The 16,778-nt window shown below is 43.2% G+C and overlaps 1 protein-coding gene across 2 annotated transcripts in view; it reads right to left on the bottom strand.

Moving 5' to 3' along the window:
- Window positions 1–864: 864 nt before the first annotated feature.
- The window catches only part of LOC115195568 (protein eva-1 homolog C), a 205,602-nt gene continuing 189,688 nt past the window's right edge, over window positions 865–16,778 (bottom strand). For both annotated transcript variants that reach the window (XM_029755555.1, XM_029755565.1), the window contains 2 exons: window positions 3,624–3,803; window positions 865–1,635 (listed from right to left, as the gene is read on the bottom strand). In XM_029755555.1, the coding sequence (XP_029611415.1) occupies window positions 1,247–1,635; window positions 3,624–3,803 (569 nt within the window). In that variant the 3' untranslated portion in view covers window positions 865–1,246. The remainder of the gene's footprint in view (window positions 1,636–3,623; window positions 3,804–16,778) is intronic.

The following is a 16,778-nucleotide window of genomic DNA, read 5'->3' as shown; positions in this document are numbered from 1 at the left end:
CCCCAATCCTCTTCTTAAGAAGCAAATAGAAACTACCATACACAGAAACACTAGGGGCTACATCCAAAACTGCACCCTATTCCCTATGTTGTGCACTAATTTTAGCCAGAGATTTGCCAGACCCTTATAAGGTTCTAGCCAAAAGTAGAGCACTATAAAGGAAATAGGGTGCCATTTTGGACTCCCCTCGGATTGCATCCCTGAGGTGCCAGACAAGCTTTGATAACCGCAGTATAAAAATATCTCATAATAATAACCGTAAAGAAAAAAATACACAACAATACAACTATTAAATATTATATAAAATAGATTTCATAAAATGTTTGAGTAGAATTTCAAAAAACACATTTTGGGTTCAAAGTTCAAAAGACAGCGTTGGTAGACCATGGTCATTTTCCTATTAAAGATTGTAACGTTGTTGGTCCACTGTCCCACTGTCCAATTTTACTGTAAGTGTTACGCTGTAAGTTTCACTTTGTGTAACGCTGTCCGTTTCACTTTGAGTGTTACGATGTCCTTTTAACTATAAGTGTTACGCCTCTCCTAAAGCCATTCGACCATTTGAATACTGCAGGGTGAGTGAGCATAAAGTAAGCTGCACGCTTTCAGATTTGCCCAATTCTCAATATCCACTAGGCAACACAGGAGTAACATTGGCAACTGTCCTTAAGTCACCTTTGACCTTTCAGACTTCACAGCCTCAGTATCCCAAGATCCTCCACTTCAGGAGGGTGCGATGAGGTAAAATGTGAGGCAGTGCAGTTAGCTGACCTTTCACCTTCAGCCTCCACCAATGAGAGGCAGGCTCTGGGTCAAGCTTACCATGCTGAGAAGTAGGAGCTTATTCTCACTGCATTAACAGAGTTTTTTTTGCTTTACAGTACCCACACGGACACAGACTGACAGACAGAAAGAGGGGGATATTTATCCTTCCTGGTCTGCAAGCATCACTGTTCCATAGTGCGGTTCCAAACCCCCACAGTGCAAAGTCGTCCTATTGTGGTCATGCACACCTCCGAAAACCAGGTCCGGTGGTGGGGTCCCTTCCCCCCTTCCCCCCATCCCCAAACCCTAGTGGTGCATTTGTGGTCCTACACATCCCATCTCAAGTACTGCACTCCAACCTTCACAGCCCCCTTTCTAGATCTAGTAGAAGTTAATTTACGGTCCTGCCTCAATAATAGCGGTTGAGGCTGCGCGTCCCGGGTTCATCTAGATCTAGTAGTGGTTCATTTACGGTCTTGCCTCAATAATAGCGGTTGAGGCTACGCGTCCCGGGTATGTCGGGTTGACCGTTCATCCAGATCTCTCGTATGATCCTCTCCCTCTCCTCCAGCCGCTGTGCCCGTTCCAGCTCTTCCGCAGACGTGAACACGTTCATGTTGAGCGTGCGCTCGAAGCGGCGGTGGCGGCGCGCGGATAGATCCGACGTGGTTTCCCAGTCTGAGTCTGAGTCGCTGGAGTCTGATGAGGAGTCAGTGGGCCGCAGGCGGTTCTTGGTGGTGGTGCCGGGGCAGCGGCGGCGAGGCTGGCAGTCGGTGCGGCACGAGATCTGGACCACCAGAGCAAACAGTGTGAGGAAAAGGCCCAGGCACACGCCGCACACAAAGTAGAGCGCTGCTCGCTCTGGGTGGTCTGTAGGGAGAGAGAGCAGGAGAGAGAGGGGGGGGGGGGGGAGACAGAGAGAGAGAGAGAGAGAGAGAGAGAGAGAGAGGAGGGGAGAGAGAGATAAAAAAATCAAATACTGTCATATATAGAGCCAAATGTAGTTCATACATTTCAACATCTTGCCTTTGAAAGCAAAAACTAATTTAACTCTGACTTGCTTTGCCTGCTTTGGTGCATTTACTCATTATGGCCTTACACAACTGCTCAGTAATTCATTTTGAACACAGAGAGGCACAGTTTGAAATGAAATATTCTGTACTTCTGCTCCCATGACCACAGAGATTGGGACAAAAAATTGCGATTAAATCACCAGGGGAGATCACACAGGCTGATAGAGAGAAAGACAGAGGTAGATGGAGGGAGGGAGAGCGAGAGAGCGCTAGAGTGTGTGTGTGTATCTGTGTGTGTGTGTGTAAGAGAGGGAGAGAAAGAGCATACAGAACATTTTACCTCACTTAAGTATCTACCTCACTTTTATATCTATTTTACATCTCTAAAGCTACAGCACTGTGTCCCCTCCTGTATATGTTTGTGTGTATTTGTGCTAATCCCAGGGTTAAAGCAGGCTGCAATTCCTAGCCTTCAGGGCTATGTACAGTACTGTGGTGTGTGTACTGTATGTTTATTTGACTGTGTGTCCTGTATGTGTGTCTACCTCACCATGCAGTAACTGTGTTTATTTGTCCATACGAGTGGAAGGTAAAGGAACAGGAAATACTGTGTTCTCTCTCTCTCTCTCTCTCTCTCCCTCTCTGTTTTAGCAGCTGGCTGGAGCAGGTGACAGACGGGAACAGGCGTAATGTGTGTGTGTGGGCACGTGCGTGCGCGTGTGAGAGCGAGCGAGAGAATGTGTGTGTGCCTGTGTGCATATACTGTATGTGTGTGTGACAGTGTTCATGTGTGTGTGTGAGTGAGTATGAGGGGGATTTTACAGGGGAAGCTATCTCTACTTTACATCTGCATTCCTCCAGTCCATATTTAGTAGCTCCTCTCAGTCACAGTGGAGAGGGAACCTCAATCGAGATTAGTGTCTGTACCACCCACATACAACCTAACAGAAACTATACACTGAAATGTCAATGTAAACCCACTACAGGGCCCTAGCATCAACAAGTGTTGATAGTAGCCCTTTCCTGTAGTCAAATGACTAGTGCCCTCATGGGTGGAATGTTATTCATATTTTTTATTTATTTCATAATTTCATAATTAATCAACTTTATTTCAAAATACATGCTGAAAATCTGGTATTTCTATGTCAAATGGTTTTGATATGTTTCAGTCCTCTGTGATGTATATAAAGTGTAATATTGGAATGCAAACTCAAAATGGAATACATTTCAACTCTATATCTGACCTGCTACCGGTGCCTTCTTTTAATAACCGTGTGTGTGAGCTGTATACTTTGGTTTCAAAGTAAATTTGTTTAAGACTACCAAGAAACACTTTGTGTGACCTGATTTAGCCCACTGCAGTAAAAGGTTCCTCAGAGCCAAACCTTAACCCCTTCTCTACCTCACTGTCATCTAAGAGATTGTGTGAATGTTTCTGTACGTGCAAAGTTGTTATAATGTTGTGTGAATGATGATGTACATGCAAAGTTGCTTTAATGTAGTGTAAACTTAGCTTTACATGCAAAGTTGCTGTAATGTTGTGTGAACCTGTACCTGCTCTGACGCTGTAGGATGCGTGAATGTTTAACCTGCTATAAAGGTGTACGTTGTGTGAATGTTGTTCTTGCTTTGTTGGTGTAACGTTGTGTGAACGTTGCTGTATTTGCTATGTTGGTGTAATGTTGTGTGAATGTTTTTGTACCTGCTTTATAGTTGTAGGTTTTATGAGCATTGTACTAGCTATGTTGTTGTAATGTTGTTTGAATGTTGAACCTGCTATGAAGGTATAAGTTGTGTGAACGCTGTACTTGCTATGTTGCTGTAACATTGTGAACTTTGCTGTACCTGCTATACAGTTGTAGGCTGCCAGTGAGCTACTGATAAGGGACATGTCGGTGCTGCCCGTTGTAGCATTGATCACAGGGTTCATGTCCGGCGGCCGGGGGGCTTTGTCCTCCACTCCTCCCTCATTTGTCTTCACCTCCCCAGAATAGGAACCAAACTCCCTCCCTCGCTTCTTCTTTCCTGGGGGGATAGCAAACGGGACATTGACATTGATGATGTATATAAACCATGGATTGCTGATGCTATGTATTGGCCAATGAGAGGCTTTAAAGCTACCAGTCGGCCATATTAAGATGTTTTTATTGTCACGTTCACCGGATAGGTGCAGTGAAATGTGTTGTTTTACAGGGTCAGCCATAGTAGTATAGTAGGTGCAGTGAATGTGTTGTTTTACAGGGTCAGCCATAGTAGTATGATATGTGCAGTGTAATGTGTTGTTTTACAGGGTCAGCCATAGTACTATGATAGGTGCAGTGAAATGTGTTGTTTTACAGGGTCAGCCATAGTACTATGATAGGTGCAGTGAAATGTGTTGTTTTACAGGGTCAGCCATAGTAGTATGATAGGTGCAGTGTAATGTGTTGTTTTACAGGGTCAGCCATAGTAGGACGATAGGTGCAGTGAAATGTGTTGTTTTACAGGGTCAGCCATAGTAGGACGATAGGTGCAGTGAAATGTGTTGTTTTACAGGGTCAGCCATAGTAGGATGATAGGTGTAGTGAAATGTGTTGTTTTACAGGGTCAGCCATAGTAGGACAATAGGTGCAGTGAAATGTGTTGTTTTACAGGGTCAGCCATAGTAGGAGGGCACATCTGGCACACCCCAGAAGAGGCAGTCCTCCATAGGAATGAATGGAGTTCTATACTGTCATTTAAATATTTAAAGGACATCATGTTTTGTTGTAGTGGTGACAGTAATATAACTTTCAACAAATTATACTCTAAAGAAAATGTAGACATTAATAAATGCATTTCTACAGCTTCTAAAATATATTTTACAATGGTGGGTTAGTCCCAACTTGGAGTTGTGGTGGCTTCAGTCATCCATAAAAAAATCATTGGCAGGCAGGAATGTACGTAAACACACACACATACATTTTCACAAACAGTGCTATGAAGATACAGTGCCAGAGGATCAACATTCATTCACTGAAAATCTCACTGAGTCAAACTGCACATCTGTATTGCACATCAACTGCTCGGCCTCCAACCACAAGGCACTACAGAGGGTAATGTGTACGGCCCAGTACATCACTGGGGCTAAGCTGCCTGCAATCCAGGACCTCTACACCAGGCGGTGTCAGAGGAAGACCCTAAAAATTGTCAAAGACCCCAGCCACCCCAGTCATAGACTGTCCTCGCTACTACCGCATGGCAAGCGATACCGGTGCGCCAAGTCTAGGACAAAAAGGCTTCTCAACAGTTTTTACCCCCAAGCCATAAGACTCCTGAACAGGTAATCAAATGGCTACCTGGACTATTTGCATTGTGTGCCCCTCCCAACCCATCATTTACGCTGCTGCTACTCTCTGTTAATCATATATGCATAGTCACTTTAACTATACATTCATGTACATACTACCTCAATTAGCCCGACCAACCAGTGCCCCCGCACATTGGCTAACCGGGCTATCTGCATTGTGTCCCGCCACACACCACCCGCCAACCCCTCTTTTACGTTACTGCTACTCTCTGTTTATCATATATGCATAGTCACTTTAGCCATATCTACATGTACATACTACCTCAATCAGCCCGACTAACCGGTGCCTGTATATAGCCTCTCTACTGTATACAGCCTCGCTACTGTTCTTTTTTTAAACTTTGATTTGATTTGTAATTACTCCAGATAATCAACACTTGAAGACAACCTAATATGGCTGCCAACGCTTTGTATGATTCAAAGTGAAACGTTATATTAACAGCAAGTACTTAGCACTCAAGAATGTGTGTTGTCATATCTATAGCTGTGTTTCATTCAGTGATTAGTAAGAGTCAAGTGTTTCCAGAGTACTGTGGTTGGACAACTGAGTCACACACATACACACTTCCTCTGTGGCTGTGGTCTCCCTCTCGACATATGGTCCGTTTACTACTCTGCCTACACTGTGTAACTGTATATGACACTACTACTACTACTAGTGACTCAGAACTCAGCATTCCACTTGGTTCTGTCCAGCTCAAATCAAATGTTATTTATCACACACGCCGAATACAACTGGTGTAGACTTCAGTTAAATGCTTGCTTACAAACCTTTCCCAACAATGTAGAGTTTAGAAATAATCCAAAATAAAATAGTAACTAACACAAGAGGAATAAAATACACAAGAATGGAGCTACAGTATATACAGGGAGTACCAGATCAATGTGCAGAGGCACTTGAGGTAGATACAGTATGTACATGAAGGCAGGGTAAAGAGACTAGGTATCTGCACGTGTCAAACTCATTCCACGGAAGGCCGAGTGTCTGCGGGTTTTCGCTCCTTCCTTATACTTGATGAATAAAAGTTACTAATTAGTAAAGAACTCCCCTCACCTGGTCGTGTAGGTATTAATTGAAAGGAAAACACTAAAACCCGCGGACACTAGGTTCTCCATGGAATGAGGTTGACACCACTGGACTAATGCCATCATACTGCAGGCCAGTGGTTCCCAACTTTGGTCCTCGAGTACCCCCAACAGTACACAGTTTTATTGTAGCCCCGGATAAACACACCCGATTCAACTTGTCAACAAATTATCAGGTCCTCAATGAGTTGAATCAGGTGTATGCCATTATCAGCTGCATAATGGGTTCACATGGCTGATATCATGAAAAAAAGAGTGACAACCAAATAAAACTAACTGGAGAGATTAAGACTGAACAAAAAGGTTATGTTCATTTGAGAATACAACAGAGAAACAGACATTAGAGACAGATGTAAAGTAGAAGCTGGGAGTCGAGAAGCAGGTGGTGAGTTTAATAATAAATAATACATTCGTAAAAATCCAAATAACTTCATAGATCTTCATTGTAAAGGGTTTAAACACTGGTTCCCATGCTTGTTCAATGAACCATAAACAATTAATGAACATGCACCTGTGGAATGGTTGTTAAGACACTAACAGTTTACAGACGTAGGCAATTAAGCTCACAGTTATGAAAACTTAGGACACTAAAGAGGCCTTTCTACTGACTCTGAAAAACACCAAAAGAAAGATGCCCAGGGTCCCTGCTCATCTGTGTGAACGTGCCTTAGGCATGCTGCAAGGAAGCATGAGGACTGCAGATGTGGCCAGGTCAATAAACTGCGATACCCATACTGTGAGATGCCTAAGACAGCACTACAGAGAGACAGGAAGGACAGCTGATCATCCTCATAGTGGCAGACCACGTGTAACAACACCTGGGCAACAACAACTGCCCGAGTTACACCAGGAACACACAATCCCTCCATCAGTGCTCAGACTGTCCGCAATAGGCTGAGAGAGGCTGGACTGAGGACTTGTAGGCTAGTTGTAAGGCAGGTCTTCACCAGACATCACCGGCAACAACATCGCCTATGGACACAAACCCAGCGTCGGTGGACCAGACAGGACTGGCAAAAAGTGCTATTCACTGACGAGTCGCGGTTTTGGCTCACCAGGGGTGATGGTCGGATTGATTTGGAGGTGGAGGCTCCATCATGGTCTAGGGCGGTGTGTCACTGCATCATCGGACTGAGCTTGTCATTGTAGGAAGTGCGTTACAGGGAAGACATCCTCCTCCCTCATGTGGTACCCTTCCTGCAGGCTCATTCTGACATGACCCTCCAGCATGACAATGCCACCAGCCATAATGCTCGTTCTGTGCGTGATTTCCTGCAAGACAGGAATGTCAGTGTTCTGCCATGGCCAGCGAAGAGCCCGGATCTCAATCCCATTGAGCATGTCTGGGACCTGTTGGATCGGAGGGTGAGAGCTAGGGCCATTCCCCCCAGAAATGTCTGGGAACTTGCAGGTGCCTTGGTGGAAGAGTGGGGTAACATCTCACAGCAAGAACTGGTAAATCTGGTGCAGTCCATGAGGAGGAGATGCACTGCAGTACTTAATGCAACTGGTGGCCACACCAGATACTGACTGTTATTTTTGATTTTGACCCCCCCTTTGTTCAGGGACACATTATTCAATTTCTGTTAGTCACATGTCTGTGGAACTTGTTCAGTTTATGTCTGTAGTTGAATCTTATGTTCATACAAATATTTACACATGTTAAGTTTGATGAAAATAAATGTAGTTGACAGTGAGAAGACATTTCTTTTTTTGCTGAGTTTATAATGAGCATGGAACGATTCAAGAGTAACGTCTAGACGTGAAACAGTCAATACTGCCTGGTGAATGGAACTAAGGGAGTGACAGATATAGGGGAAGTAATCAGTGAAGTGATGGAGTCCAGGTGTGTCTCATGACGAAGTGCAGGTGCGCGTAACGAAGGTGCCAGGTGTGCGTAATGATGGTAGTCAGAGCCAGTGATTAGTAAACCGGCAAGAGGAGGAGCGGGAGTAGACGTGACAGTCTACAGTCAGCCATGTGGACGATTGGAGGGCTTCCCCACCAGACTGATTCTGGTCTTCCAACATGGTGCCTGGTGTGGTTGCTATGTGATTTGTGACGCAACTGCAAGCCATCTATAGTCCACGATCAGCTCCTTGGTCTGACTGACGTTGAGGGAATAGAGTCACATCACTACGGGAATAGCTATTAGGGGAATTTCAGGAGACATTTCTGGAGTCTGCTGAATTGTGTTCCATCCATTTACAGCTGGAAACATGTGCATATGATCATAGTGAGTTCTCTCACAGTTTAAACTGCTTTCACAATACACAATATTTGCCACAAAGGTCATGTTCGACATCGACTTTCCAAATTTGATACTAGGACTATTGAGTATTGTGTACTGTGAAAGGATTGAGAAAATTGTGCAGTGTAGGTGGTTTTAGACTCTTAAGTTTAGGTTTTCTAAACTAAAGGTGAGCTGAGGTTGAGTTGTTTGAGTAGTAGTTGAGCACACGATTATCTGATTACTTAGCTCCATAATGAACACTGTGCAAGAGGTCCCCCTGAATTCATTTATCCAACAAACTGTCTGCATAAGTCTGTATATCCCCTCTGTACTTAGTCATATATAAAGTAGAGGTGGGCTCACTCTATAATCCAACGCTGACATGTGAAACAGATCTGGTCTACGTTTGTTCGATGTTTGTGTGCAACGCTTCAGTGAAAACACAACAACTCCACCAGACAGCGGGGATAAACACAGAGATGGAGGGTAGAGACTTAAATCAACCCAACTGAGTGGAGGGTATGTGTGTGTGTACACTCAAACCCCCTAATTGCAGGATCTGTAAGGTGTGTCAGGCACACAGCCTTTATCTGATATATGTAGTTTAGAGAGGAACTGCTGACTGAGTAGGTAAGTGTTTCCACCTGGACCGAATGCAGTGTAACACATTGGCTCACATTCAACCGGTACATCACAGACCAGTACCTATTAGGCATAAAGAGGGATATACTGCTCTTTTATAGAATAAAGTCTGGAAAATATATGGATCGAACAGAGATATTTGATCATTTCATAAGAATATACACTATGTACAAAACATTAGGAACACCTTCATAATATTGACTTGCACCCATTTTTGCCCTCAGAACAGCCTCAATTAGTTGGGGCATGGACTTTACAAGGTGTCGAAAGCGTTCCACAGGGATACTGGCCCATGTTGACTCCAATGCTTCCCACAGTTGTGTCAAGTTTGCTGGATATTCTTTGGGTGGTGAACCATTCTTGATACACGCGGGAAACTGTTGAGCGTGAAGAATCCAGCAGTGTTGCAGTTCTTGACACACTCAAACCGGTGCGCTTGGTACCTACTACCATAACCCACTAAAATGCACTTAAATATTTTGTCTTGCTCATTCACCCACTGAATGGCACACATACACAATCCATATCTCAATTGTCTCAAGGTTTAAAAATCCTTCTTTAACCTGTCTCCTCCCCTTCCTCTACATTGATTGAAGTGGATTTAACAAGTGACATCAATAAGGGATTATAGCTTTCACTTGGATTCACCTGGTCTGTCTATGTCATGGAAAGACCAGGTGTTCCTAATGTTTTGTACACTCATTGTATGGAGCATGTACTATTGTTATCCCTTGCTTCATGCAACAAAAAAACGAAACAAAGAGAAGTGATAGATGACATGGAAAGATTTGGTAAACTTACGATTAATGGAGAAAGTGTGGTTGTCTTCCTGGATTTGCGATCGAAACAGCTTTTTCCAGAAGGGTGGCGTGAGTGAGGCTAGTGTGTGTGTGTTTCAAATTGTATTGTCATGTGCACAAGTACAGTGAAATGCCTTTCGTTCAAGCTCTTTCCCAACAATGCAGTACTCAATATCCATAGGACTATAAAATAAAGTAAAGTAAAACAAAAACACACAAGGAATAGACATCAGAACATGAGAAAGTAGCTAAGTTATTACAGGGTCAGTGCCAATACCATATTAACAATGTGCAGGGATGCTGGAGTGGTAGGGGTAGATATGTATAGGGGTGAGGTGACTATATACAGGGCCAGTTCCAGTATCATATTAACAATGTGCAGGGATGCTGGAGTGGTAGGGATAGATATGTATAGGGGTGAGGTGACTAGGCATCAGAATATGATCAGCGGAGTAGCAGCGTACATGTGTGTAAAGTCAATATGGATGTGTGTGCATGCTATGTGAGTGTGTGCATTGGAGTATTAGTGTGAGTGTGCATAGAGTCAGTGCAAAAATATAAATAAAATAAAAGGGTTAATGCAGATAGACTGTGTAGCTATTTTGCTAGCTATTTAGCAGCCTTATGACTTGGGGACAGAATTTGTGTAGGAGCCTGTTGGTGTCAGACTTGTTGCTCTGGTACCGCTTGGAGTGCGGAAGCAGAAAGAATAGTCTATGGCTTGGGTGGCAGGGGTCTTTAAAGGGTAGGTAGCATAAACATAACCACATCTAACATATGGATTTGCATTAGTATACACATCAAAAGTCCCAATGCAAAGTTACACCTCACTTATACATTTTTCAAGTTATTATATAAAACCGATGAGAATTACGTAACCGTTGGCATACATTGAAACGCTTGGCCTTTTCGTGGCTTTCTTTTGCAAATGACTATGAACTAACATTTATTTCCTAAAACTTGTCAAATACTGAACAACATATTAAGGTGTGGAACATTCATTGTGTGACAAGAAATAACTAGCAGGTATATTAGGCTTGAGCAGCAAGAATTGATCCGTCCACAATTCAACTGTGAGAACATGGCGGCTCTCAACCCCAGCCAACAAAAAGAGCTGGCCGCTACTATGAGAGATTGTTTGTGAGGAGATTACAATTAAACAGTTAAAACTGTTAATGAAGAATTGTCAGTACTCACTGCTAAAGGGGATATCTAGTCAACTAAAGATGAACGTTTTCAGAAGACAGCCAACGCGACAGAGGTGCGACTCCATGACCTGGAAGCAGCACCAGCTAAGTTGGAAGGGATGATCAAACTCTTAAAAGATGAAGCGTAATCAATCGAAAATCATTCCCGTAAATGCAATGTGCGGGTCACAGGACTTGAAACTAGAGTGGAAGCAGGCAATCCAACTTCCTTCATGAGCAATCTTTTCTATGAACTGTTCGGGCAAGAGAAGCTGGGTCCCATGCTGCTGATTAACATTGCGCACCACACAGCTCAACTCTTGCTGTATGATTGTATGGATGCACAGCTTTGAAGTCAAGCGGCGAATTGTTAGCCTTGCAGCGGTATTTGGGAGTCTGACCTATGCAGAGAAGAGGATCAGCATCTACCAAGACCTGAGTGCCGAACTGCTAAAACAGAGGGAGACCTACAACGAGGTGAGATCCCAGCTATGCAAGCTAAACCTGAGATGCGGCTTCATCCACCCAGCAAAACTCATCTTGACCTTCCAGAACACAACACACACGTTTTCCACTGCCAAGGAGGCTCTAGACTGCTTGGAGAAGCACATCAAACCCAACACACATGGGGACAAGCCGACAGATGAATACCCATGACTGGCTCATTACTCAGGTATGCTATCCATGCACAACCATGCACAGTTTCTTTTATACATTTGAATATTTGTAGCTCCTTTTTAAGTAAATACCTGCAGTCAACTTGTACATAATGTGAGAAAAAACAAAGGGGATACCTAGTCAGTTGTACAAATGAATGTCTTCAACTGAAATGTGTGTTACAAACATACCCATAACATGATGCAGCCACCACTATGCTTGAAAATATGGAAAGTGGTACTCATTAATGTGTTGTATTGGATTTGCCCCAAACATAACACTTTGTATTCATGACAAAGAGTTAATTGTTTTCCACATGGTTTCTTTGTCAATTAGGCTAGTATTGGGGAGTAACTACAATGTTGTTGATCCATCCTCAGTTTTCTCCTATCACAGCCATTAAACTCTGTAACTGTTTTAAAGTCAACATTTGCCTCATGGTGAAATCCCTGAGTGGTTTCTTTCCTCTCAACTGTGTTTGGAAGGACGCCTGTATAATTGTAATGACTGGGTGTATTGATAATTAATAACTTCACCATGCTCAAAGGGATATTCAGTGTTTGCTTTTTTTTTACCCATCTACCAATCGATGCCCTTCTTTGCGAGGCTTTGGGAAACCTTCTTGGTCTTTGTGGTTGAATCTGTGTTTGAAATTCACTGCTCAACTGAGTAACCTTACAGAGAATTGTATGTTTGAGTCCATGCAGCTTATTTTGTGACTTGTTAGGCACATCTTTACTCATGAACTTCTTTAGGCCTGCCATAACAAAGGGGTTGAATACTTATTGACTCAAGACATTTCAGCTTTTCATTTTGAATTAGTTTGTAAACATTTCGAAAAAAATAATTCCACTTTTACATTATGGAGTATTGTGCGTAGTCCAGTGACAGAACATATAAATTTAATCCATTTCAAATTCAGGCTGTAACACCACAAAATGTGGAAAAAGTCAAGGGGTGTGAAGGAAATGTAAAACATAACCATAGACCAAAAGCAAAGAGTGAGCAGAGACTTACAGATTGATGGCTGGCGCCCATCCGTTGCAGGCTGAGTTAGCTACAAAAGAGAGGGGAGGCAAGCCCCTCACCGGGCCGAGGGAGAGTAAGTGAGGGAAATACAATAGCTATATAACCGATATGGGACCAAGTCACTATTATTCAAGTCACAAGGAAGTGTCAAGTCAGATGGTCCAAGTCTTAAGTTGAGTCCCAAGTAGAACGGGTCGAGTGTCGCGTCAAGTCCAAGTCATGCATTCTAAGGGCAAGTCAAGTCAAGTCTCAAAAATCTATACTGGCAATGACTTGTCCAACTACAAATCTTTGCCTATTTATTGAGGCTACCAGACAGACCTTTTCATTATTTGTCTAAAACATTTTGATTATGTAAGAATACATTTTAGCAACAAATTCCAAATGCAAGCTTCATAAGTAAATTATGAATTTCAAGAAATGTTGACACACCAAAAGACCAGTAGGTCTATGCTAGTAATAGTTGCTTGAAGCCCCATTCTGGTGGGCTTGCAAAGTAAACGGTTCATATTCTTGATCACCAAACATATTAATTTATGGCAAACCTCTCTTCCTACAATTTGATATCCTACAATTTGACCCCCAAAAAGGAGTAGTTCAAAGCTTGCAACCCCTGCGCATGCACAGGCCGTGCGTGTGCATTTATGTTAGCAGTCAATATCAACTAGAGATATCATGTCACATTGTCACTTCTCTGGAGTCCAGAGCAAGCAGGATCATACGGCCAGTGGTAGAAAAAAAGCACCCAATTGTCATACTTGAGTAAAAGTAAAGATACCTTAATAGAAAATGACACAAGTAAAAGTGAAAGTCACCCAGTATCAAATCAAATCAAATTTTATTGGTCACATACACCTGATTAGCAGATGATAATGTGAGTGTAGCGAAATGCTTGTGCTTCTAGTTCTGACAGTGCAGTAATATCTGACAAGTAATCTAACAATTCCACAACAACTACATTATACACACACACGTAAAGGGATGGAATAGGAATATGTACATATAAATATATGTATCAGTGATGGCCGAGCGGCATAGGCAAGATGCAATAGATGGTATAAAATACAGTTCATACATATGAGATAAGTAATGTAAGATATGTAAACATTATTAAAGTGGCATGATTTAAAGTGACTAGTGATCCATTTATTAAAGTGGCCAATGACTTGAGTCTGTACGTAGGCAGCAGCCTCTCCGTGTTAGTGATGGCTGTTTAGCAGTCTGATGGCCTTGAGATAGAAGCTGTTTTTCAGTCTCTCGGTCCCAGCTTTGATGCACCTGTACTAACCTCACCTTCTGGATGGTAGCGGGATGAACAGGCATAGGTTCCGGTGGTTGTTGTCCTTGATGATCTTTTTGGCCTTCGTGTGACATCGGGTGCTGTAGGTGTCCTGGAGGGCACGTAGTTTCCCCCCAGTGATGCGTTGTGCAGACCGCACCACCCTCTGGAGAGCCTTGCGGTTGAGGGCAGGGCAGTTTCCGTACCAGACGGTTATACAGCCCGACAGGATGCTCTCAATTGTGTATCTGTAAAAGCTTGTGAGCGCTGTTGCGTCTTTTTCATCAGACTGTCTGTGTGGGTGGACTGTTTCAGTTTGTCCGTGATGTGTACGCCGAGGAACTTAAAACTTTCCACCTTCTCCACTGCGGTCCCATCAATGTGGATAGGGGGGTGCTCCCTCGGCTGTTTCCTTAAGTTCACGAACATCTCCTTTGTATTGTTGACGTTGAGTCAGAGGTTGTTTTCCTGACACCACACTCTGAGTGTCATCCCCTCCTCCCTGTAGGCTGTCTCATCGTTATTGGTATTCAAGCCCACTACTTTTGTGTCGTCTGCAAACTTGATGATTGAGTTGGAGGCGTGCATGGCCACGCAGTCATGGGTGAACAGGGAGTACAGGAGGGGGCTGAGCATGCACCCTTGTGGGGCCCCAGTGTTGAGGATCAGCGAAGTGGAGATGTTGTTTCCTACCTTCACCACCTGGGGGCGGGGTTAAGGAAGTCCAGGACCCAGTCGCACAAGACGGGGTTAAGACCCAACGTCGCCGCAGGATTTAATTGCCTATAGACCACCCCACATACGTCTCGTGTATGAGCTGGTGAATTGTGACTCCACTTTGTCCCTATACCGACATTTCACTTGTGGAGGGAATAATAACACTGTTTATATACGGCCATATTCCCAGACATCTTTCCATGGTTGAATGCAGTGGTTCGCGCTTTCAGTTTTGCGCGAATGCCGCCACCTATCCATGGTTTCTGGTTAGGGTAGGTTTTAATAGTCGCAGTGAGTACAACATCTCCAATGCACTTCCTTATAAACTCACTCACAGAGTCAGCGTATCAATCAATGTTATTCTCTGAGGCTTCTTGGAACATTTCCCAGTCCGCGTGATCAAAACAATCTTGAAGTGTGGATTCCGATTGGTCAGACCAGCGTTGAATGGTTCTAGTCACTGGTACATCCTATTTGAGTTTCTGCCTATAGGACGGTAGGAGCAAATGGAGTCGTGCTCGGATTTGCCGAAGGGAGGTCGGGGGAGGGCCTTGTATGCATCGGTGGAAGTTAGAGTAGCAGTGGTCCAGTGTATTGCCCGCGTGAGTGCTACAGTCAATGTGCTGATAGAATTTAGGTAGCCTTGTTCTCAATTAATGCAGCCTCAGGATGGGGGGGGGGGGGGGGGGGTTATACATGGCTGTGACTTTAATCAAAGACAATTCTCTTGGGAGATAATGTGGTCGGCATTTGAATGTAAGAAATTCTAGGTCAGGTGAACAGAAGGACTTGAGTTCCTGTATGTTGTTATGGTTAAACCATGAGTCATTAATCATGAAGCATACACCCCCTTCTTCTTCTTACCAGATAGATGTTTGTTTCTATCGGTGTGACACATGAAGAAACCCGGTGGCTGTACCGACTCTGACAACATAGCCATGTTTCTGTGAAACAGAGAATGTTACAATCTCTGATGTCTCTCTGGAAGGCAACCCTTGCCCTAATTTCGTCCACCTTGTTGTCTAGAGACTGGACATTGGCGAATAATATACTCAGAAGCGGTAGGTGGTGTGCAAGCCTTCGAAGTCTGACCAGGAGGCCACTCCGTCTACCTCTCCTGCGGCGACGTTGTTTTGGGTCGGCATCTGGGATAAGATCCAATGTCCTGGGTGGTGGTCCGAACAAAGGATCCGCTTCAGGAAAGTCGTATTCCTAGTCGTAATGTTGGTAAGTTGACGTCGCTCTGATATCCAATAGTTCTTTCCGGCTGTATGCAATAACACTTAAGATTTTCTGAGCTAACAATGTAAGAAATAATATATAAAAAAACAAAATACTGCATAGTTTCCTAAGAACTTGAAGCGACCATCTCTATCGGCGCCATCATCTTAATATAAAATACTACTTGAACAAAAGTCTAAAAGTATTTTGTTTTAAATATACTTAAGTATCAAAAGTAAATGCTGAAATATACTTAAGTATCAAAAGTAAAAGTAGGAATAATTTCAAATGTCTTATATTAAGCAAACAAGACGGCACCATTTATTAGAATTTTTTTTAACACTCAGACATAATTTACAAACTAAGCATGTGTGCTTAGTGATTCTGCCAGGTCAGAGGCAGTAGGGATGACCAGCGATGTTTTCTTGATAAGTGCGTGAATGGTACAATTTTCCTGTCCCGCTAAGCATTCAAAATGTAATGAGTACTTTTGGGTGTCAGGGAAAATGTATGGAGTAAAACGTATATAATTTTCTTTAGGAATGTTGTGAAGTAAAAGTTGTCAAAAATACAAATAGTACAGATACCCGAAAAAACTACTTAAGTAGTACTTTAAAGTATTTTTACTTAAGTACTTTACACAGCTGCATACAGCCTACCTGTATGCAGCAGAGGTTGCAGGATCGGATGGAAAGAATGATCTGTCTGTAGGCTTTTTATTCCTCCCAAATATTGTAATTAATTTGCCAGAATGTTACATCTTCATCCCATAAGTATTGAAGGTAGTGTGATATTACAGCATCTGTGCTGTAATGTGACAC

The sequence above is a fragment of the Salmo trutta genome, chromosome 1 (genome assembly GCF_901001165.1).
Source record: "Salmo trutta chromosome 1, fSalTru1.1, whole genome shotgun sequence".
NCBI classification, from domain to species: domain Eukaryota; kingdom Metazoa; phylum Chordata; class Actinopteri; order Salmoniformes; family Salmonidae; genus Salmo; species Salmo trutta.
This window is presented reverse-complemented; position numbering and strand designations above follow the sequence as displayed.